General features: G+C 47.2%; 2 protein-coding genes across 3 annotated transcripts; one reads left to right on the forward strand and one right to left on the reverse strand.

Moving 5' to 3' along the window:
• Positions 1-30: 30 nt before the first annotated feature.
• slc25a44a (solute carrier family 25 member 44a) lies at positions 31-5,613 on the reverse strand. 2 transcript variants are annotated; one of them, XM_018765773.2, is made up of 4 exons: positions 5,416-5,613; positions 3,205-3,901; positions 2,357-2,484; positions 31-2,018 (listed from the first exon to the last, which is right to left on the reverse strand). In XM_018765773.2, exons 2-4 carry the CDS (start codon positions 3,836-3,838, stop codon positions 1,827-1,829), a joined length of 954 nt encoding a protein of 317 aa, XP_018621289.1. In that variant the 5' UTR covers positions 3,839-3,901; positions 5,416-5,613; the 3' UTR covers positions 31-1,826. The 2 variants fall into 2 exon arrangements, with proteins under 2 accessions (XP_018621289.1, XP_018621290.1); XM_018765774.2 differs by having other exon boundaries at positions 3,205-3,921.
• Positions 5,614-6,694: 1,081 nt separating this feature from the next.
• On the forward strand, positions 6,695-19,429 carry ireb2 (iron-responsive element binding protein 2). Its single transcript, XM_018765701.2, has 22 exons — positions 6,695-6,899; positions 10,705-10,800; positions 10,945-11,110; positions 11,227-11,364; positions 11,662-11,871; positions 11,979-12,048; positions 12,178-12,361; positions 13,551-13,690; positions 13,777-13,948; positions 14,431-14,531; positions 14,695-14,811; positions 15,120-15,279; positions 15,383-15,518; positions 15,609-15,693; positions 15,810-15,966; positions 16,118-16,242; positions 16,345-16,449; positions 16,592-16,734; positions 17,054-17,201; positions 17,717-17,839; positions 18,195-18,380; positions 18,473-19,429. The coding sequence occupies exons 1-22, from the start codon at positions 6,770-6,772 to the stop codon at positions 18,584-18,586; spliced, it is 3,006 nt and encodes a 1,001-aa protein (XP_018621217.1). The 5' UTR covers positions 6,695-6,769; the 3' UTR covers positions 18,587-19,429.
• The last annotated feature ends 3,446 nt before the right edge of the window (positions 19,430-22,875 follow it).

The raw sequence follows: 22,875 nt of genomic DNA on the forward strand, positions 1-22,875 counted from the left end.
TGGGAAGATGAAAAACCTTCAACATATGGCTTTTTGTTCTCTGGGGGGGACAAAAGTTAATGGTGGGGTCTCTGGCCACTATAACTTTGAAAATGTCTTCAACTCCCTTCCTTTTTATTGGAAAACTGAGAAACTCAATAATAGCTGTGGTAAAGTACCTAGTCTCTGGTAACGTAAGTTCTGACCTTACTCCAACTTTTTGAACAGAGCAGGCGCATAGGAGACTTGGACAGCAACATGCAAGGCTCTTTTTTTTTTTTTTTTAAAAGCAGTTTTATTAAAATGGGGGAAAAAAGCTCAGTCTGTCAGGAAAGAATGAGCACAATTTCAGAGACTTCATGGACACGTGAGCCGAACACCTACAGGAGCCTGTTAGTCTTTCATTACTGTGAAGTAAAAGCACTTGAGCAGAGAGACAAGGGCAAAGACACTAGGAGTGTTTTATTTAAAAAAAAAAAAAAAAACCTCTATGTAATGTAATTGCACCCCCTACAGGGTAAAGGGTGTTACTACAGTGAAAAACACAATCTGCCCCAGCTGAAGACGGGAAGCGGTGAGACTCCACTCCAGTGAAAGCTCTGGAATCACAAAACAGTGAGACCTGTCCACAGAGAGGTAAGATATGGGTTTACGTTGACGGTTGTTTTCCAAGGCTGTGTCAAACACCTGGGGGGGCAAGCAGGGTTCTAGGAAGGGAAGGGGGGGGTGGTCTTTTCAAGTTGTAGAGTCCCTCATACCAACAGCTCAGATTAATTATACATTAGAGATAACAGAACCAGTCAAATTTTAGCCAAATGACAATTAGACGCATCTCCTCGCATTTAGTTTTTGCTCTTTATATTAACCATCCTTGCAAAATTATCTTCATAGATCTCCTGCAACATAAGACTTACGTTTCCAGAAAGCAGCGATGTTGAACTTTGCTCAAGTTTACATGTTATTTGCGCTCCCCGCCTGTCACACACCGTATGCTTCATTCCCACTCTGTTAGCACAGACTGGCATAAATCACCAAGAACCTGATCAACAGCCTGTACTGCTGTGAGCTGCAGTTGCTCAAACATGACTTTATCCACCACACATAATATTTAACATTTAATATTTACAACATTTTACACTTGCGCCGTTTTTCTATCCGAAAACATCGGCCTTTCCAACTACTGACTCGGCATCCATGATTGTCTCTTCGGGATTGGACAAAAATCTAAAAGTCATGAGCATCAGCAGGAGGAATGTGTCAAAAAGTTCTACAGAGAGGTGGTCCATTAAATGAATGTCGTACCCGGTACCCCAGGGTTCGGCGTGAAGGCTGGGAAGTGTGGCATGTGCTCTCCTAGCTGACACTGCTGTGCTTCTGCACATTCAAATTTCAAACAGTGCTCATCTTTGCTTTGGCCCTGCCCACTTCTCGCAAAATCTTACGGCTGGACCACCGATGCCAGCGACTGGACTTTCAGCCAATAACTTCAGTCCTCTGGCCTCCCTGCACAGAACGGTGGTTCAACTCCACCAGACATAACAGCTCCTTTTCTCGTAAACACACTGTTAGCAGATTAACCTTTAAATTTATAAATTTTACACACTATCTTACATGTTAATCTACCCCTTTTCATATGCACACAACTGCTTACTTTAAAATGTCATACATCTGTATGACTTTACTATATTAAAAAAACCCCCACAGACATCTTAAAACAGATAAAGAGCTGGTCAACAAAAATAAAAGACCTCATTTCACTGTCACTCTGAAATGTCACAAGGCAACGCAGTTTTGAAAGGGCAACAGAAGCAGACAGGCAGGCGACGGCAGCAGGTGCTGTTCCCGTTCTACCAGTGCCTGGAGTCCACAAGCTCCGGCCGTAGGCTCAGTTTCTTCAGCGTCTCGTAGCCCACCACGATGACGATAGCCGTGGGAGTGGAGGAAATTATGCGGGCTGACAGACCTTTGGTCATTCCCAGGAAGCCCTCTTCTGCTAGCAGCTGCTTGAAGGTCTGGATGACAGAGCTCCTCCCCTCCACCTGGTGGACACACAAATATTTGTATTTATTCACTTATCTGACACTTTCCTCCAAAGCAACATACAATTACTTACCCAGTGAGACAGTGGGGTAATTCTACTGGAGCAATTTAGACTAAGTACCTTGCTCAAGGGTACTAGGGAAGGAGGCAGGATTCAAAGCTGTAACCGTTGGATCCAAAGGTAGCAGAGTGGCCCACTGTGCTACCAAACATTTCTCTCCGCCTGGCAGAGACAGTTCATTCCTGACCCCAGAAGAAGGCTGCTGACTGGTGGAGTTGTAGTTAAGGCACAGTTTTTGGGACATCACGGAATTAGAAACACCACGTGTGTACATACCTGCACTCTGGCCCTGACCACATCCATGGGATTGGTCACCGTTGAAGCGGTGGCAGCTGCCAGAGGGCCCGCCACGGCCTGCAGGAGCAGGTGGGGGCACTCGCTGGGAGCCAGTTTGGAGAGCTGCTCTGTAGGAGCACAACCACCGATGCTTAGATTAGAAACAAAGCGAAAGGATGCTGGAAACACCAAAGTGACACCAGTGACACAGCCGTCACTCTGCCGAGAGTCAATGAGGATCGAGACAAAACTGCCTGCGTAATAAATACGAAAAGTAAAAAAATGACACCTGGGCAGCTAGTGAAATGTAACCGTGACAAAGCCAGTTGTCTCAAAACTTCGCAACTTTTAGCATGTGTATTATATTTTGCGTTGGAGGTCCATCACTGCAGTTTGTCATGTTTCTGCTAAGTTTTTTGTTGCTACCACTTTTTCCCGACGCGCATTCTTGTTGTGTAGCTGTGCGTTTTATCAGGATTTGTCTATACTGAGCTTTATGCACGGACCCGTGCAATGAACATCGGTGCATGAAGTGGAAAGAAACAAACTAGGTTTACTTTATCACATGTCTGCAACCATGTCTTTCTTTCTCCTAATACACAAATTTTATTTTCTCAGATGTACGTCGCTTTGGAGAAAAGCGTCCGCTAAATGAATAAATGTAAACTTTTCGCACTTCAGCAGGTTGGTTCCGAAGCAGCTGGAGAAGTTGAGACACGCTGGGCTCCGTTCGGGTTGGGAAACGTAACAACCGTACGTTTCGCAACGCTGTACCGAGCAAACAGCGCACCCGCAGTCCTCGGACAGGTTACTGCATCCAGCACGGCAGACGTCCCGCCCCGCTTTACCTGCGTAGAAGTGATAGAAAGGCCACCAGACGGCGCTGTTGGGGATGTAGGTGAGAAGTGACGCCACGTATCCTCTGTAAAAGCCACGGAAGCCGTCAGCGGCAAAGATCTGGGCGATGATGTCCCTTGTTTGCCCGAAAGTCACCCTGTGCTTGCCGGCTGCTACGGCCATCTTGGGCTTGACCTTGAAGCGTGTGAGGTGCGCCCCCTGGCCCTGCATCATGAGCTGCTGGGAGACGACGTCGATGGGGACCGTGATGCTCTGCGCCACCAGGGAGGCAGAGCCACCAGCCACCAGTGACTTGAGCGTGTTGTCGGTCGAGTAGCTGGACACGTACTTCCTCACCAGTTCGTAGGTGGTGATGTAGGCCTGGCCCGAGATGAGCGTGAACGTGTTGACCATGAAGCCGCGGTAGAGACCACGCACGCCCTCGGCCCGCAGGATCTTAAAGAAAGCGTCAAACGTGCCGTTGTAGAGCGACTTGCCCTTCTGCACCTGGAGTCGTGTGCGAATGAGCGTTGCCGGGTAGACCGTGGCCCGGATGGTCATGGTCATGAACACTCCGAAGGAGTAGAACTTCCTCTTGTCCAAGTCCTCCCATTCGATGATCTGTATGTTCCGCTTCTGCTGCATCTTTTCTTCCCAAAGCACCCGGCATCAGAGTAGAGGAGCAGCTGCAGCGCACAGCAGGATTCCCTACATGCAGAAATAAGAAACTATAACGACAACAACAGAGATGTTTTAATGAGCTGTGTTTTACTCGCTGTTCTGTAATATCTGAAGGCATTTTTGTGTCGTCGTCAGCAAACCGCGTTCATGTCCCGTTGAGCCTCTTTGGTCACCTCTCCTGCCCAAACACTATGGTGTATGACATTCTGTCCTTCCTGTCATATTTTCACCACATTTACACCTGTGAGGGATGCCTTGAAACTCCCAGGTTTTCTAACCCTCAAAGTATCTCGGTCACACGCTTCTTCTACACCTTCCAGTGTCTCCTTAGCTGTTTTCTCTATTTACTGAGCTCAAAGGTCCTCATCACATGTGTAAGGTAAACTGCTTCTGTTCTTGCAACCAGCAAGGATCACGACTCAACGTGTCATGAACGTCCCTTAAACAGAATGCAGTCAAACCCGTTTGTTTTACCGCTAATTGGGCGGCACAGTGAGTAGCGTTGCTGTCTCACAGCGCCTGGTGGTGCGAGAGGATGTGGGTTCGATCCCTGCTCAGTCTGTGCAGAGTTCGCATGTTCTCCCTGTGTCTGTGTGTTTCCTCCAGGTGCTCTGGTTTCCTCCCACAGTCCAAAGGCATGCTGTTCAGGTTCACCCAGAGTGTGTGAGTGACAGAGTGTGTGTGTGTGTTCCACTGATGTATGGATGAGTGACCCAGTGTAAGTAGAGCATCTAGCAGTGTAAGTTACCTTGGTGAATAAGGTGTGTGGGCTGATAGTAACACTACACAGAGTTCATTGGAAGTCACTTTGGAGAAAAGCATCTGCTAAATAAATAAATAAATGTAAGCAAGTGTAAATGAGTTTCCCCCCAATCTGTGGTTTTCTGAACAAAGGGTTCATCCAGCAGCTTGTTGGTCCTGCTGATCATCATTCACTCAGTATATGGGACAGCTGGTAGTGTATCAGTTAGAGCTGCTGCCTTTAGTTTGGACCCAAAGGTCACAGGTTCGAAATTCACCTAGGTCTACAGTACCTTTATCTTTAGCAAGGTACTCACCCTAAATTACTCCAGTAAAAATTACCCAGTTGTACAAATGGGTAAATAATTCTCGCTAGATAACACTAAGTCACTTTAAGTGTCACATGAATAATAAATAAGAACATTGCAATCTAATCAACCATTTGACTGCCTGGTGTTTAGGGTGATACCACACATCCGTGTGTGTGTTGACCACGTGTGTGTCGACTGTGGGGGGGGGGGACTGACTGTGTCCGGAGTAAGAGCAGTCGGAGGCTGGAGTTACAGTAACAGTACTGTGGGTGGGAGTGTACTAGTATCCAGTCAGTTACACTGCTTCGGTGTCCTTTCAGCGCCCCAGAGTTATTTTTCCATTCAATTAAATTGTTCCAGACGACTAGTGCTGTTCCAGTCTCCCACACTCCTGGGTTGCTTTCCCCACACAGTATGAGTCTAGTAGTAACGTTGTTTAACGCTCTTCAAATGTTTTCCCCACGTCCGCCTTCACTCTGAGTCACTCACCGTGTTCCTCCGCCTGCTACCCGGACACCCAGCGACTCGCCCCCTTCGGCAAAGTCATATTCCCGCGTATCCGTGCCGGAGCCGCCGCCTCACTCCTCGGACGCACGTCTCACTGGAAGCCGGACACGAACAAGCTGCGAGCGGAAACGGCCCGATGTGCTCCGTGCGCGCGGGGTCATATCGCAACACCACCGGCTATTGAACGCCCATCTGTACTTCCGGGGTCAGAGTTCAAAGGTCAACCCATGAAGAAACTGTATTTTTTTATTTTTTTTTAATCGCACCACGTGTTCACAGAAACCATTAACATCGAATAGGCTCAACGGATGGTCAAAGAATAAATTATTCTCTTTGTACAATAAGGTTATGTAACCTCAGCGGGACGTCACGAGATGACGCTGGAGCAGCTCGTGCGCGAAGGAGGCCTTTCTCGTGTCACTCTTAACATCCTCACAAACACTAGATATTCCTAGCAGATAAACTTTATTTAAAACATGATTAATAGTTGCACATGCAGTGCTTAAATTCGTACTGAATATGTAATTATCTTATTACTGACTTATGTATGACTCTTGTCCTTAAGTACTTCGTAATTGAAATAATATTAACATATTAATCTGTGTATACTTTATATACTGTATATGCTGTATACATAGTAATGTATGTAAGTATAGTTTTGTATTTGTAATTATTAATATTTCCCTCAGAGGGGGTGCCGTGGCGCAGTGGGTTGGACCACAGTCCTGCTCTCCGGTGGGTCTGGGGTTCGAGTCCCGCATGGGGTGCCTTGCGATGGACTGGCGTCCCGTCCTGGGTGTGTCCCCTCCCCCTCCAGCCTTACGCCCTATGTTGCCGGGTAGGCTCCGGTTCCCCGTGACCCTGTATGGGACAAGCGGTTCTGAAAATGTGTGTGTGTGTGTAATATTTCCCTCAACGTATAGTCACATAGTGGTTAACGATGCTAAACTCATTCAGAGAACATAATCATAAAAGCTCATTTTACACAAACTGCATTAAGCAACTATGTAGTCAGACACACCTTTAATGCGACTTGTTTACGTAAACAAGCGCAAAATGTTTATTTTTTTTACATGTCTGATAAGATTTTCCTGCTTCAGTTCACTGGAAGCGCTCCCTTAATCAACACCAAAATAGCAAGACAAAAAGAGGAACGGCTCGAAGAAAGTGAAGGTTATCAAATCGATACTGTATTCCATTTTTTATTTCATGATTATCAGTTACGCATGAAACTCGAAGCTTCTGTCCTGGTCTGCACGGGGTCAATAGTCGGTGGGCCGGCTCAGTTGATGAAGTCCTGCGACGTGATTGGTCCCCACTGCGCGAGGCTTCACAGATGATTGGTCCAGTCGCGGGGAGGCTTTTCAGCGCTGATTGGTTCTCACACGGGGAGGAGTTTCCATGGTCCACAGTGGAGATCGTGTCAATTTCAGAAGCCATCATGGCGCTCGGTTCTTATCCCAAAGGTAAGGCACGTCGTGTTGACTGATGTCAAAGACACCAGTAAGGAGCATTGTTTCGCTCTTCTGCCAACACTATGTATGGTTCCGCTTGTTTTGCTTCTATCCGTGAATGTAAATCCGCAATTCAGTGCCGCTGTACTAGTGATTTTAACCCTCTTTTCCGTGCCTCAGTGCTAGCTAAACTGGCTAGCCGCAGCGCTCGGTTCGCTCTTCTTGTTCTCTCCGCTTTCCAGTCACCTCGATAACGCGTCAGAAAGGATACGTGCTGTTGTGTCTGGCTCGCTGTAAGCAGCACAGACGACACGAACAGCTGCGCTGCTCCCAGCAGAACAGAGATTGAGGGTTTCAGACATCGTCGTGTGTTGCGTTGTGTTGAGGCGACAGTTGCTTTCACTCACTCATCATCATGACACGGAAAACTGAGGCGTTACTCACTGTACTGTGAGTAATCGTGTGTGACGCCGGTACACGAAAAACACGGGCTAACTGCTTTTATTCTGATTACTACTCCTACAGTAATCATTATTGAGTAGTATGGTGTGTGATCATGTATTGTTACACAGCAGTGACACCGTGTGTGTATCATGTTGTTGGGGTAATGCTGCTGGTGACACCAGTCAGTGGTGTTAGACTTAGAGTAAATGATCATGCAGCAACGCACTGTCACAGTGACTGTGTGATGTTACAGAAATGACCCATCATGTACGTGTGCAGTGGTAATAACACTGTAATCCTTTTTTATGTGATGATGATGATGATGATGATACACTGATTTAATTACAAAGGTTAACTGCAGCAGTGCACTGCAGGTGTTGCTGTTATGACACTCTAGCAGTGTGGTGTGTAGGTATTAGTGGTGGAGCTAATTTTGAAGCAGTCTTGCCCTCCAAGGACACAGATTCGAATCTCACCTCCTGCTGTTGTACACTTGATCAAAGCACTTACCCGAAATTGACACGGTAAAAATGACCCTGCTGTATGGGTTAAGCACTGTAAGTAGCTTAACGCTCTGTCACTTTGATCGAAAGAATCGGTTAAGTGAATCTAACACACTGGGTAACAGCTTTTACAGTAATAATGTAGTGTAGCACTGGTGTTACTGTGTTGATTCATGGTAAGGGGGTGTGGTGTTACGCTAGTTACACGGAATCTCCATGTGTGGTGTAAACAGTTATAACGGTAACTGTCCTCTCTCTGGGGACCACAGAGTGTAAACAAGCCTTGGTAGGAGCCGAAATCATATCCGTTGGGATTCAGAAATATTTTACAGGAGTTTGTATCGTCTGTCCAGTCGGTGCGGTTTACTGACCGCCAAAGTTCCCCGCAGTGCGAGTGGTCTCGCCCACAGATCCTAGCTCATGGATATCAACAAGTTGCAGCTGGGCGTACGAAGAGCCATCTGGGAGATAAGCCTCATGGTTCCCTCCCTCCGCGCAGCACTGACGAGACATGACCTGCTGGGGGTGAACACTGCAAACGCATGCGAACAGCGATGTTCCTCTTCTGACCACAGATTTCCACTTCATTTGTTCTAACCCCACCGTGGTGAGCTTTTTTTACTACGAAAACACAATTGTGCCTTGCGAAGGTCTTCACTTTGGGGTGGAGTCCCACCCATCTGCTGCTGCTCCGTCCTGCAGGAATGACCACGGACCAGCTCGCGTTGATATATTTTCATTACTTTTTTTTTTTTTTTGATGATGAACAAACTTGTTCTTGAATGACCAGGTCACATAGGAAGTTCTTGTGTTTTCTCCGTAGACCCGTCTGCCTCGTCGTCTCCTGCATTCTTTCTTCAGATAACATCTTACTTCCTGCTAGTCCCTCTTGTCTCCTTGTTGCCACTTTGAGGACAGTCCCCTCCACGTCCTCTTCGTCTTTTTTCTCCTCCTAAGTCCTGCTCCCGAATACCTTCTTCTCCTGCTTTCAGGATGTTGTGGCTTCCCGGTGAAGTTCTTTCTTTTTGAGCTTGCAGGAGATGTTGTAGAGGTACTGGATTGTTGGGTTCCATACATCTGGCATTCATGACCATGCTGTGCTGGAGAACTGCAATGTATGTAGATCAAACAGCTTTGAGTCTTTCAAATCCAAACCCAGTCCAGTTCCATCTCCATGGGTTCTGCTCCTGGCTGATGGTACCTGCTGTGTGTTTGCTTTACCTGCCTGCCCTTGTTCGTGGTTCCTTGGAGACCCACCAGTAGGGAGTGGATCTAATGGGAGCAGTGACCCTTTGATTTGATCCTCCTTGCTGTCCGTCTTTCCAAGCTCTACACTTTCCTGGACATTGAATTCAACATTGTGTGTTCAGGGTTCCATAGCATAGTTCCATCGCTTCTTGTCGCTTGAACAGCAGGACAAGGAGGTGGAAAATGAGAAGTGGAAGAGCTTTTTTTTTGTTTAAGAAAAAAGCATTTTTATTATTTATTGTTCTAGGCAACATCTACAGTTTACAAACTTTATACCCATTTACAGAGTTCAGGGTCCTTTCGTCAAAGGTGCTAAAGGAGTACGCCACTTACTGCTTACAAATGCTGCATAGTTTCCACCTGTCAAGGTGCTCTGGGAGTAAAAAGCCGGTAGTTCTGGCATCGTTCTATGAAAAAGTTGCATTGATCTCCACGTGGACTGGCGATGGGTGGTTGCTAGGTTACTGTTGATTTTAAACGTTGCCATTCCTCCGTGTTGTTGACATGAGCCACTGCAAACAGAAACCCCGGTAAAAGATAGACATGTTCAGTGCAGCAGTGGCTGCACTGCAGGAAGGGGTCATTCAGGTCTCTCTTATTGCCAACCATCGTACCGGACCGGTGCTCGGCATCCTGTGGTACAGCGGTATTCTCCATCTCTTCATCCCTCCGAGCCCCCCAGGAGCTCCCTTTTCAGCTGAAGGTGGAGGCAGCCGTGCGGTGGGGGCGTGACTTGGAAAGGCATCGCCGTGGGAACGAGCTGTGGGAAACATCAGAGGCCACGTGCTTGCCTCTGTAGCACAGCACTTTCCACCAAGCCTTCAAAGCAGTCCCCTGAGCAGAGGGACAATGGGCTGCTGGGTGTGTGCTGTACATGAAGCTTGGCGGCTCGACCCCCCACCAGCCACTTTGAAGAATGTGGTCTACACACGCACACACACATATATATACTGTAGCCTTAGGAGCAGTGCACACATTTCATGACACCTTGAGAATACCTGCACTTCCGAGGAGCAGAACCTGCAGATCTGGTTTATTCCAGAACAGAAGACTTGTGTTTTTTATCGTTTGCCCGCAGTTCCAGAAAAGCTTATCTGTATTCAAGCATCGATGGAATTCCTCCCTGGATACACATCTCAGCTTCCTTCAAACTTGGGTTGTTTCTGTGGAGGAAAAGAGCTGCTGCCCCACTTTGAAAGGGAAAGCTTTAATAAATATGTTGCCTTTGTTCTTACTGTGAAACTAATAAGCGCAGAACAATCAGTTCTGATCGATTCCTCAATTATTTGATCATTCTCGGTCTAACAAAGTGAGGAGTAGCTAGTTTCACGGTGACCAGTTTCACGGTCAGCATGTTTAGTCTGACTGAAACATTGCATAAATCTAAAGTAAAAAAAATTAACTTGTTTTGAACTGGTCCAGAGTTTATATCGCTTGTTTTTTGTGTTCTGTACTGTAGTGGTGTTTGGTTGCGTGAGTGATGTGTGTTCTCTTACGCGCTGCTCTGTCCTGTTGCCTAAGTTTTAATATCTGTTCATCAAAATGTTTGGTTGTGTCTGTCTTGGATTTGCAGAGGGGCAACAGGTATGAAATGTCATCTGTCCACTTGTCTTTCTACACAGAACATTCTTTCAGCAACTTAATAGACACACTGAAAAGTGAGAAACACGAGGACCGGAAGTATTTCAGTCCAGCGAAGCTTCAGGACCCGAGATACGGTGAGTGGAGGTGGAACCCATGCGGTGCTCAGTTTCAGTTTTCACCCCAAAGGGGCTAATTTTTTACATTCAGTTAGTGCCTGTGGTTGTGTAGCTGGATGTTTCACTGCAACCTTTCTTTCCTGTCCATTCGTACCTGTATAGATGAGCTGCCCCTGTCCATCCGTGTCCTGCTGGAGGCTGCCATCCGGAAGTGTGATGATTTCTACGTGCGCAAGGAGGATGTGGAAACCATTCTGGACTGGCGACGGCAGCAGGGCTCAGCGGAGGTGCCCTTCTCCCCTGCCCGGCTCCTGCTGCAGGACTTTACGTGAGTGTCCCAGCAGCGAGACACGCTTTTATCACGTGGACGTTAGTGTGTTCTCAAAGGCTTCCCTGCGCTGTTTGTCCTGGCTTTATAGGCTGTGTTCCTTGTGTTCTCCACAGCGGCATCCCGGCTATGGTGGACCTGGCAGCCATGAGAGATGCCGTGGCCAGGCAAGGAGGTGACCCCAGCCAAGTGAACCCCAAATGCCCTACGGACCTTATCGTGGACCACGCGCTGCAGATCGACTTCGGGAAATGGTGATTTGTGCATTCTGGAACGTTCGTTGGCGAACATTTGTTTTAGAACCTTTCTTCACAATACCTTAACAGCCCTGTGTGTAAGGTCAGCATTATTTCTGCTTAGTCAGGCAAGTTTAAGTATGTTTCATGCTACTTTTTCATTTTTCTGTTACTGGGATTATTATTACAGCCTGGCTACTTCCCCAGGCGTTCCCATGTCCTAGTGGCTTTGCAGTCTGCTGGTGGTAAAATATTGTCCAAATGAACTGTTCATTGACATTAAACCCCTTTTTCCGTGTCTTTGTACCTCTGCAGTGCCATTCAAAATGCCCCGAACCCTGGTGGAGGGGACAGCCAGGCCACCCCCGTGAAGTCAACTCCAGCCAAACCTCGTGGCTGCGGCCCCCAGAGAAGTTGTAGTAAAGGGGCCTGTAACGACCCACCCTCTACCTCAGCACCAGCTGCCGCTGTCCAGATAGAGAACACCCCGCTCCTGTGTCCCTTCCACCTCCAGCCTGTGTTTGAGTACGTGTCCCCTTATTCCCCCCACCCAGCAGTCCACCATGGCCCCGTCTCCCTCATCACAGGCACTGGCAGTCCAGGTTAATATGTTTCTCTCTCTTCGTCCATAGGCCTGAGATTGCCCTCAAGAATCAGGAGAAGGAGCTGATTAGAAATAGAGAGAGGCTTCAGTTCTTCAAGGTACATGGAGAAGATGCATTGGTGTGTGTTTTGCAGCGTGTGGTGACGCTGGCTTCAAAGCTGCGTGGAAGTTTGTAAAGGAGTCTGTGAACCGGACCTCACGGTGTTACTCATTTATCGATTTTGCAGTGGTGTTCCCAAGCTTTCAAGAATGTGAACGTGGTGCCGCCAGACATCAGCGCTGTGCACCAGGTGAACCTTGAGTACTTGTGCCAGGCGGTGCAGGAGCACGAGGACTTTGTGTACCCTGACAGCGTGGTGGGTACCGACTCCCACACTACCATGGTCAATGGCCTGGGCATCCTGGGCTGGGGTGAGTTCCGTCCTCTGCACGATACCTTTAGGAAGACTCACGTCCAAATGGTGTGTGGCGTCCTGTCTGGTTTTTACTTTGAATGACAAGATATTAGCTCCTCCCATTAAGCACAGTTAAGGTGCAAATCTTCAAAGATGCTCTCAAAATAAACACCAGAATGCTTGCATTTTCCACACTTGTGTTTTATAAAATGTGGGGGGTGCGGTGGCGCAGTGGGTTGGACCGGGTCCTGCTCTCCAGTGGGTCTGGGGTTTGAGTCCCGCTTGGGGTGCCTTGCGACTGACTGGCGTCCTGTCCTGGGTGTGTCCTCTCCCCCTCCAGCCTTATGCCCTGTGTTGCTGGGTTAGGCTCCGGCTCCCCGCGACCCCGAATGGGACAAGCGGTTCAGACAATGTGTGTTTTATAAGATTTCTGTCTGTACTTTAGCAAGCACCATCTGGATTTACGTTTCCAGCTGATAGATGGCAGTAAAGAGCACCCAAACCGAAGAGGAGTGCGTCGCCCCTTCAAGAGTTCAGAGAGAATGTGTCGTTGAATTTGGTTTAGATCATTCAAATTTAACAAATATCAGTCTTGCAAAATATTTTTATTGTATGAAAGATTTCTACAGGATCAATCCGTAGAATAAATTGAGGAACGTCTGCATTGTAGACGTCTTATTGATAGTGACATAATAAATATGTAAAACATATTTTTAGTAATTTTAGTTTGAGGGGAAAAAGATATCAAATCTTATTTTTAAATTTACAGCTGAGTGGTTTTTTTTTTTTTTTTAAAAAAGAAGCAAATAAGTGAATAAATGGTGGAGCATCTGTATTGTTGACTCTTTTTTTCTTACCTGAAGCCCAAAGACCAAAATGAGCACAAACAGATGTCTGGTAACAGAGTAGCTAGTCTGCCTGGCACAAGGTTCAAAAAATTTGTTTCTCAGTGGAATCACCATGGAGGAAGTCAGATAAGTGCAGCAGGTCACCCTTCTCCTTGATAAAGGCCCTACTAGCAGTCATGTCTTTTTCAGGGACCTCTTACAGACTGTTCTTATCATGTCTTCCAGAACATTCTCTTCTTTTAACTTAAACATGAAGCAAAAAGCCATTTTCTCAATGGCTCCATTGAGCTGACCTATATCCTCCAAGCTGTGTTATGTGACATTAGGTCAAACGCCGCACTGCTCTCCCCGTTTCAGGTGTCGGAGGCATCGAGTCGGAAGCCGTCATGCTGGGCCAGCCTGTGACCCTGACGCTACCCAAGGTGGTGGGCTGCAAGCTGCTCGGCTCTGTCAATGTCCTTGCCACATCCATAGACATCGTCCTTGGGATCACAAAGGTAGATGAGCACCACCACTCACATCTTCTCACCCCAAGCCGCGGCAAGCAGAACCATCTCGGTGACGCGTTTTCCCCCTCTTCTAGCACCTTCGCCAGGCCGGGATATCTGGTAAATTTGTGGAGTTCTTCGGGCCGGGGGTCTCGCAGCTCTCTGCTCCGGACAGGACCACTATTGCCAACATGTGCCCCGAGTACAACGCCACAGTCAGCTTCTTCCCTGTTGATGACGTCACGCTGAAGCACTTTAAACAAGCCAGTAAGGATTTTTTATTACAGGGGGACCAGTAAATGAACCATTCAATGACTTATACTACTTTGGTAGGAGATTTTTGTATTCTAATGTTGTGCCCCTATTTAAAAAAATAAAAAAAACAATCTTGATTTTTCTCCCTAATCTGACAAAACAGACAGCCTCTGTCCCTCAGAGCAGCTGAATCCCTCTCAGCTTTAAATGGATTCAGACCTACTTCTCTCCTGATCTCCTGACAGCTCCATAAATGAGTCCAACACCATCTGCTATGATTGTCTATGTATTTTCTATTTGAATGACACTGCTATAGGCAGCTACTTGAGGGACGTGAGCCAGTAACATGGTGGTGTGTGAGAAACAAGTTGTGCTTTGACAGTGATCCTGTGTTCTATGTCTGAAGCTCTCGTTGTCTTATGTTGGATATGCTAATATGGTCATGTATATTTAACAGATGACAGGAGGCACATGGTGTGTGTTTTTATTCCCAGACTTTAGTGAGGAGAAACTTGAATTGGTGGAAGCTTACCTCAAAGCTGTGAAGTTGTTCAGAAGCTATCAGGACCTGGGTGAAGACCCTCACTACTCTGAGGTGAGGATGTGTTTTCACAGTGGCTGAAGGACAAATGGAGGCACTGTTTTATTTCCACTCCCACGGTGGTCCATCAGTGTGGGATGTGATGCCTTCTGAACTGTGCCTGAGTAACACACACGTGCAAAAGACCTGTTCCATGCCTTTCTTCTTTTCCCTTTAGGTGATAGAGATTGACCTCAGCTCCATCGTCCCCCATGTGAGTGGACCCAAGAGGTCCCAGGACCGGGTGGAGGTCAGCAATATGAAGAAAGACTTCCTGAACTGCCTGAATGAGAAGGTTCGAACCTCTTAATACTCAACACCTCATGTTCAGTACAAGGAGACTGTGGTAATCTGAGGGGCAGCATTTACTTGGCCAGCTGCAAAAATTATTTGCATGATTTTCAGTCATAAAGCTGCACACAAAGTGACTGACTGACCTTATAATGACACACATTCATATTTTTACTAAGCTGTTAAGTCATTTGCTCAAGGTTATGAGACATGGACTTGCGACCATAAGGTTTCTGGTTCAGTTGCCTGCATGCTGGTGCTGCCAGACAGGGCCAGGACCTTTTCTAAAGCCTCACCGCCTTGTCCTTGCAGGTGGGTTTCAAGGGCTTCCACATCCCTGTGGAGAAGCAGACCACGCTGATGCCCTTCTTGCACGGGAGCAGGGAGTACCAGCTGACGCATGGCTCCGTCGTGCTCGCCGCCCTCATCAGCTGCACCAACAATTGCAACCCGTCCGTCATGCTGGCTGCAGGTGAGCACACAGGTTCGGGGTGACGACGGGTCATCTACTCATGCAGCGAAGTGGACGAAGCCGCGGTGGTGGCCTCTCTCGCTTACTGGATGTCCTCCGACAGGGTTGCTGGCCAAGAAGGCAGTGGGGGCAGGGCTCTCTGTCAGGCCTTACATCCAGACCAGCCTGGCACCCGGCAGTGGAATGGTGACACACTATCTCAGTGCAAGCGGAGTGCTGCCGTACTTCAGCCAGCTCGGGTGAGGCTCACGGTCACAACGTGTGTTTAAACAACCACACGCGTTTCCATGGGCAGATTTGGTTGCTAACGTTCTTGACGGGCTCTGCAGGTTCGAGGTCGTCGGCTACGGATGCGCCACATGTGTGGGGAACACCTCCCCCCTACCGGAAGCTGTCGTCAATGCTATTAAACAGGTTTCTGATTCCTGTCTGTTACGCTGAATTGACTCACTTGACCGAAATTAGCTTAGCATTATTGGAGCCTTATTGATCGTGTGCCGGTGATGCTGATCTGCTCTCTGGGTGTGCAGGGTGACCTGGTGGCGTGTGGAGTGCTCTCAGGGAGCCGACACTTTGAGGGGCGCTTGTGCGACTGCGTTCGTGCCAACTACCTGGCCTCCCCACCTTTGGTGGTGGCCTACGCCATCGCTGGCACCGTGAGCATCGACTTCGAGACAGAGCCCCTGGGTACGAAGCCTGTCGTTGTGATCTCTCTACAATCGGGTGGGGGTGGATCAGTGGGGTATCTGGAGCTCGGAGGAGGAGTGTGGTGCAGTTGGATGGCTGCTGACACCTGCTGTACCATGTTGGTGAGCACCTCTGTGTTTGGAACTGCCAGGCTTGACGCCAGAGGGCAAGGAGGTGTACCTGCGAGACGTGTGGCCCAGCAGAGAGGAAGTCCAGCACACGGAGGAGAACATGGTCATCTCATCCATCTTCCGCGAGCTCCGAGAGAAGATGAAGGTGAGTCCCTTTGGAGAGAGCTCCTACAGTTCTTGTCTGTGTCACTTTGGAGGGGGGGGTGGCAGTTCTCCTTTCGACATGTCTCTGTTGTCCTTTTATCAGAGGGGGAACAAGCTGTGGAAAGACCTGGAAGCATCAGAGGCTGAGCTGTTTCCCTGGGATCCTAAGTCGACCTACATCAGATGTCCCCCGTTCTTCAATAAGCTTGTGAGTTGAGCTCTGCTGTCTCGCACCAGGTGGTACCTAGACTAGGCATGTTTAGGGATGAAATGAAGACATGTACGTGTGTGTAGAAGGAGGAGCACGGTGTGTGCACTGCGTGTGCCGACGCTACGGCTCTGCTTGACAGACCAAGGAGCTATGTGAGCCACAACCCATGGAGAACGCCCACGCCTTGCTCTTCCTGGGGGACATGGTGACCACCGATCACATCTCTCCAGCGGGGAGCATCGCCCGGGTTAGCGCTGCTGCCAAGTACCTGCAGAGCAAGCGGTAAGGAGCTCCTCGCTTCCACTAACATGTATATTTATTGTATATTGCAGTTAAGTCTGGAACTGTTGGCACCTTTCATGAAAATGAGCAAAAATTAATAAATAAAATTAACACATTCAATGGGTGGTATTTTGGGCTTAAACATATTTGATAAGCCATACACTTTTAACAATGTTTATCCATGAAGGGTGCCAATAATTCTGCAGTTGCCCATGTGTGGATGGCATGAGTGGTGTGAGCTTTTAGCTCACAGCCACTGTCTTTTCACCACACACACAGATCTGTGGTGATTTTGCTGTGTTTTCCTGTTCCGTTTTAGCCTCACTCCTCGGGAGTTCAACTCTTACGGGGCCCGGAGGGGCAACGATGCAGTGATGACCCGGGGGACCTTTGCCAGCATCAAGCTCCAGAACCGATTTGTTGGCAAAGCTGGGCCCAAAACCCTGCACGTTCCGTCCGGACAGATTGTGAGCGCCTTTTCAAAGGGTTCAGCAGCACGCGCAACTAGACACACAACGTTGTCTAATCTCACTTTGTTCCTAACTCCAAAGTCAGTTTTACTCCTAATTAAGAATCAGAAAGAGCTGCTTTTGTAAAAATTCCGGATACATTAAAATAAAAACTAGTTTAAAATGACTGATGATAAAAAAATACATTCTGCACAAGCTCCGTGTCGATTGCGGACCTATTCGTGCCATAAACGTATGATCTTTCTAATCTTGTTACTGGGAAAGCAGGCGTGAGCTGTAAAGGCTGTGGAAGTGAGTTGAGTTGGCAGTCTTGTAGCCCTGCTCTCCTTGGGTTCTTTTTTGTAGGGTTCGAGATACAGATATTTTAGAGAAGAGGTAAAGAAAATGCAGTTAAAAAGAAGCTACAGAATGTGTATGTCTTTGAGTGTTTGTAAGTGGGCTGTGTGACAGACCAGCTGCGCTTTATTTCGGTGACGATGTAAAATATGAGCTGTCTGATATCCGCAATACAGATGGACGTTTTTGACGCCGCTGAGCGCTACCAGAGAGACGGAATCCCCCTCATCATCCTGGCAGGGAAGAAGTACGGATCTGGGAACTCGCGTGACTGGGCAGCCAAGGGACCCTACCTGCTGGTGAGTTCCCAGAGCATGGCTCGCTGTGTTGTCACTGCTGCGATGCAGTCGGTTGTGCAACTGCATGTCTGTCACAGGCTGATGGGGACATCTGAAGGTCCGCATGCGATGAATTGTCCGACGGGAGACTGTAGGCTCTTTGCCGAAAGGAGCTCCAGCTGGCAGGGAATGGGCCATCTGACCACGACAGCCATTACCCTCACCGCAGTGTGTTTCCGAGAGACCACCACGCGCAATGCCGAGTCCAGTAGTTGAGTGCAGGCATTTCCTGCTTCCCCAAGGCTTTCTGGAACCCTCCTCGGACCGCCCCGGTCTTCCGACTTTAAACCCTCTGCTGCTCTTCTCCACACTGCAGGGTGTGAGGGCCGTCATCGCCGAGAGCTTTGAGAAGTTGCATAAAAACCACCTGGTTGCCATGGGGATTGCCCCCCTGCAGTTCCTCCCTGGACAGAGTGCTGACTCGCTGGAGCTCAGTGGCAAAGAGAAGTTCTCCCTGTGCATTCCCAAGGACCTGTCACCGGGACAAGAGATCACTGTTAAGGTAGCATTTGCTTTCCCTGATCCGCCAAGTTTTTCAAACCTTTACAGAGCAGCGTTGCCATCATTTCACGTGTCTGCGTGTGTCCATTTCAGACAAGCACTGGGAAGACTTTCCAGGTGATTGCCTCGTTTGAGAACGCAGTGGACATGGTGTTTTACAAACATGGTGGCATCCTCAAGTTCGTGGCCCGGAACGCACTACCCTGATGTGGCCCAATCTGAGCAAAGCCTTCTTCATCTGCTGCAGCCGATACACGTGTGTTCAGCCTGCTGGAACATTCGGAGGATTCGGCCCGAGACATCCCTGCAGTTTTTTTTTTCCCTCCCCTCGGCAGTAAAGGTGTCACCGAGACGGTTGTGTCGCTTGGCTGCAGTACAAAGACTGACCAGTAAGGGGCAGAGCAGAGGCACAGCCTGCAGGCTCCCATTCACAGACCAGGTTCAGCAGAAACGCCGTCCCTCTGGTTTCTGTCCCAGTGGGTCCCGATGCCTTTGTTTTTTATTTTTTTTTTTTGCACTTAAAAAAATATCCAGTAAACTTTCACAGGACGCTAGTAAATGTGAAAGAAATGTAGGTTTTTTTTTTTTTTTTTTTTCCCCCCCTTCTTCTCACTGTGTCTGTGTTGTACTCGTTGACTGTTGGTGAATTTTGCATGTTAGACTTGCCGTCTCTTCTGGTCTCGCCGCCGCCGCTGCTCCTGATCTCAGGCGGCGTGCGATCCTCTCTCCTTCGCGGTGCTTCTCCGGGCTGTTCGCAAAGCCTCCCTTGTGTCAAAGAGCCAAGAGCAACACCCCCGGTGCATGATGCCACGTTTCTGCCATGACTCTCTTTTCTGCAGCTCTCGCTAATGTACAGTGAGATAAATTATTCATGTTTTTATATTACTCTTTAAGGGATGCTTTCCCAGGTTTTGGCAGTGACTGCTAGAAGAACAGCATGATATTTGCATTTCACTCTGATTGAATCACAGCTCATCTCAACTACGTTCCACAGCCCCGTAAAACTGCTCTGTAGTGGCAGTGAAGAGATTATAGTTATATTTAGTATTTTAATTTTTAAAGAATAAAGCCGCTACTTTAAAGTTCTGCATGGGTCTTCTGTCTGACTTTACAACTGACTTAAATGAAACAGCATGATTTGGAGAGCAGGTGAAAAGCAAACCTCGCTGGTACAGCTACGTTAGCAGTTACATTAGTCACACCGCCACATACAGGTTACTTTTTTTTTAATTTCTTTATTTTTTAAATGGAAAGTTTGAGATTTTCATCATCCAGGGATCGCCTTGAACGCTCCGAATGTGGTAGTTCTTGCTGCTGTTTTGTTCATATCTGGAGTTTGTGCACGTACGGTTGAGGTGTAACGTCAGCGTGCACACAGCTCGTAGGTGGCCCTCTTTCACCACGTGCTCAGTACACGGGCATTTAACCTAAAAGCTTTTCATCTGTGTGTCCTTTGCAGCTGACTTTGGGTGTGCTGGGTGTTCACTGCAGTCCTTAGGCCATCATCAGAGCGGCACACTTGCTGCACGCCCCCCCCCAACTATGCACGCACACGCGAGCGCACGGTAACACCGTTAGCCTGGTAAGCGTCTGGTGCTCGTGCGTGCCGTGTTTTAACAGATCATTCCTTGGCGATTACCGCTTGGGCTATTTGAACACGCTCACCGTAGTTTTTCCACTTTTTTGCATTTTGAGACATTTCCACAGTATGCAACTCAAGGGCGCATCACCGTAAGCCAACCTGACAAGTGGAATTGTAATGTACAAATGTATCAAACTCTTCAAGCAATGAACTATTGCTGATACTGTAAATACTTTTTAGTAAAGAGTTCAATAAAATTTGAGCCTTTGGAATAAGTTGCATTCTTGTGGGACAGTGTGCAACCTTTAAATGTTTACATTTTCCGTGCCACGAGAATGATGCTGTTTTTATTTCCCTCTTTAAGTCCAGTTTCTCCTCGAAAGGCATTTGATTCCCTCTGTGCCCAACGCGTCTCACTGCAACAGGTTTCTGTGACTCTCTGCTTTAACTAGTGGAGAAAAGATGTCAAGCAATGTTACAAGATATTAAGTATTTAAAAAAAAAAAAAAAAAAAAAAACGCATGCGAAAAATGTGATAAATCCTCGTTTGCTGGAGGCTTTCGGTGAAGCGGTTTGTGACACATTGAACTTCTGCCATATCCAAAGTCTTCACCTTAAAGAACAGCTAAACCCTTTCAACCCCCCTGGTGACATCGTGGTCTTAACAAAAACTGAGTAAATATTAACTTCGTACAATAATTTGATTCACTGAATGAGCTGTCTTTCTTTATGGATGTTTTGGTCTTGTGTAGGGGAAATGACACTCAAGTCTGTGTTTACAGGAACAGCTGTTTTCATGGGTGATATTCACAAAGTCACAAAGCAGTTGCCCAGTTTTCTCGGCAGCCAGATTGGCCGCTTATTACAAATTGAAATTCATTGATCAAGGTTATGAGACCATTGACCATATGATTAAAAAGTACACTCAGCCTCAAAAAATGACATGAAAATGTATACCTCTTTTAAAAGGTATTATTCAGCATAACGGCATTGTTGCCCAGTGCAAGGTTAACTTTTATTGCACTCTGTAGAAAAAGTGAAGAACGCCAGTAATTCGGTCCCAGTGCAAATATTTTCTGAACAGTTTTTTGAGCTTTATACACTGGTACAAAACAGTGCGGTGAGGGTAACTGGTAGAAAATGCAAGAAATAATAAATATAAAAGAAAGTCAGTAGATTGTTTCATTCACAAACGGCACTGACCACAGATGGCAGCTGTAACAAAAAAATTCAAAAATCTGTTGAAAGTGAACAAAAGGGAGTGTTTAAAAGCCAGACGAAACGCACACTGTGCCCCACACCTATTACAGAAAAGGTGCCCTTGGTGTTGAAACTGTTTAAAGTAGAAAAATGTGGACCACCACCTCATGCTGGACAAGTAACCATAGATGGCGAACAAATGAAAATGTAAGGAAGGAAAGGCTATAAATAATTGACTATTATAACAAAATATGTCGGCATTAAGATCGTGCACAAAAACCTTTTATTTTTGCACTAATTTTAAGAAAAATTTTCAACTGCTTTTTTTTTTTTTCCCCAAGACTTAATTCAGGCTGTTTACAATGGCAGTTTAAGTGTGATTCCACAGAAAGATGAACTCCTCCTTTACTTAAGAGATGAGTGTATAAAGTAGCATTAACTTGGCTAATTGCTTATTGTTGTTCCATATTGTTTTTAAATGACACTATAATGCTAAGGTGGGGGGGGGGGGGGGATTGGGGTCTATGCCCCTGAAGACCACAAGACGGGTCACGCAAATTGGCAGCAACGCGGTACGTGCAGAAGTTGCTCTCCTTCGATTCGCCATCACTGTGTGCTGCGCGGTTATGGGTGTGTAAGCAAATTCCGTCACCATGATTGACAGTTACCTTGAGTTGCTTCGGGATGATTGACAGTCGTTTGTCCTTTCCACAGGACTGATTTTGTGTGTGTGTGTCATTCATATGATTGTCACTTTATCTCCACGATAGCCAGAATGTCACTGCACTTGCGTCACTCATAAGTCTCCCGTGTCCACGTGATGATGCCTGACCCTCTAGTTCCCGTCTTCCAGGTGGTAGAGCAGCAGGAGTAAATCAAGAAACCTGAGGTGAAGGAAGCCAATGCCGAGGAGTACCTGCCAACTAGGCATCTCTGTTCCAGAACATTCCCTTCACACCCCTTTGCTCCAAGTAAACCAGAACATTTTGAATAGATCTGCTCTCTCAAATCATTTCTGCTGGAAGACTTGTCCAAGGGAGGACCCATCTAGTAAAATCCAGTAAGATTTTTTTTGTTCTGTATAGAATTTTATAGAAGAAAATCCAGTAAGAGTTCTTGTGTTTCTTTTGTGTCAGGTTTAAAGAGATCAAACACTTGTTCCCGCTGACTTCTTGCTGAGTTCCATGACTCCGGTCACCAGGCACAGGAATAGCGCCACTTCTGAGAAACGCAAGGATTTCCATCTGGCCGCGACCCCACAGGCTGCTGTTACGTAAGGCAGGCAGAAAGATTAAGGTCAAGGGTAGTTTGGCACTGCTGTCCATTTAATGTGGTATTTTGACCTTGCTTCTGCCATTCTGCTCTTTTTTTGGCACCAAAGGAACGTGGCTGTGAATTAAACCACCATGCGCCGGTTTCATCTGGACTTCCAGCCTGTTGACGAGTCAGAGCACCGTTCTGAGTCTGGGGGAGGACCGGTGCATGGAAATGCTGGAAGTGCATACATATTGAGACAGCTGTATACAAAGGTGCATACAGTAGCACCTTAAGTTACAAATGATCAATGCGGATCTTCAAAAATTCCCATATTTACTCGTTTTCTCAATTTCAATTGCTTTTTTTTTTTTTTTAAATTTGTGTGGCTGAGGGAACGAAACCTGTATGTACCCACCCAGCCAATAGGTGGCAGTAAAGCACCCAGACAGAATAGGAG

Source organism: Scleropages formosus, chromosome 5 (genome assembly GCF_900964775.1).
Source record: "Scleropages formosus chromosome 5, fSclFor1.1, whole genome shotgun sequence".
Taxonomy (NCBI): domain Eukaryota; kingdom Metazoa; phylum Chordata; class Actinopteri; order Osteoglossiformes; family Osteoglossidae; genus Scleropages; species Scleropages formosus.

Coding starts and splice junctions, on each gene's coding strand:
- ireb2 (XM_018765701.2), top strand. CDS start 6,770: ATGATTGGTCCAGTCGCGGGGAGGCTTTTCAGCGCTGATTGGTTCTCA. Junction 10,801..10,944: donor GCTTCAGGACCCGAGATACG/GTGAGTGGAGGT, acceptor GTACCTGTATAG/ATGAGCTGCCCCTGTCCATC. Junction 17,202..17,716: donor ACGTTCCGTCCGGACAGATT/GTGAGCGCCTTT, acceptor TCCGCAATACAG/ATGGACGTTTTTGACGCCGC.
- slc25a44a (XM_018765773.2), bottom strand. CDS start 3,838: ATGCAGCAGAAGCGGAACATACAGATCATCGAATGGGAGGACTTGGAC. Junction 2,485..3,204: donor TTTCTATCACTTCTACGCAG/GTAAAGCGGGGC, acceptor GTGCTCCTACAG/AGCAGCTCTCCAAACTGGCT. Junction 2,019..2,356: donor TGGTCAGGGCCAGAGTGCAG/GTATGTACACAC, acceptor TGTGTCCACCAG/GTGGAGGGGAGGAGCTCTGT.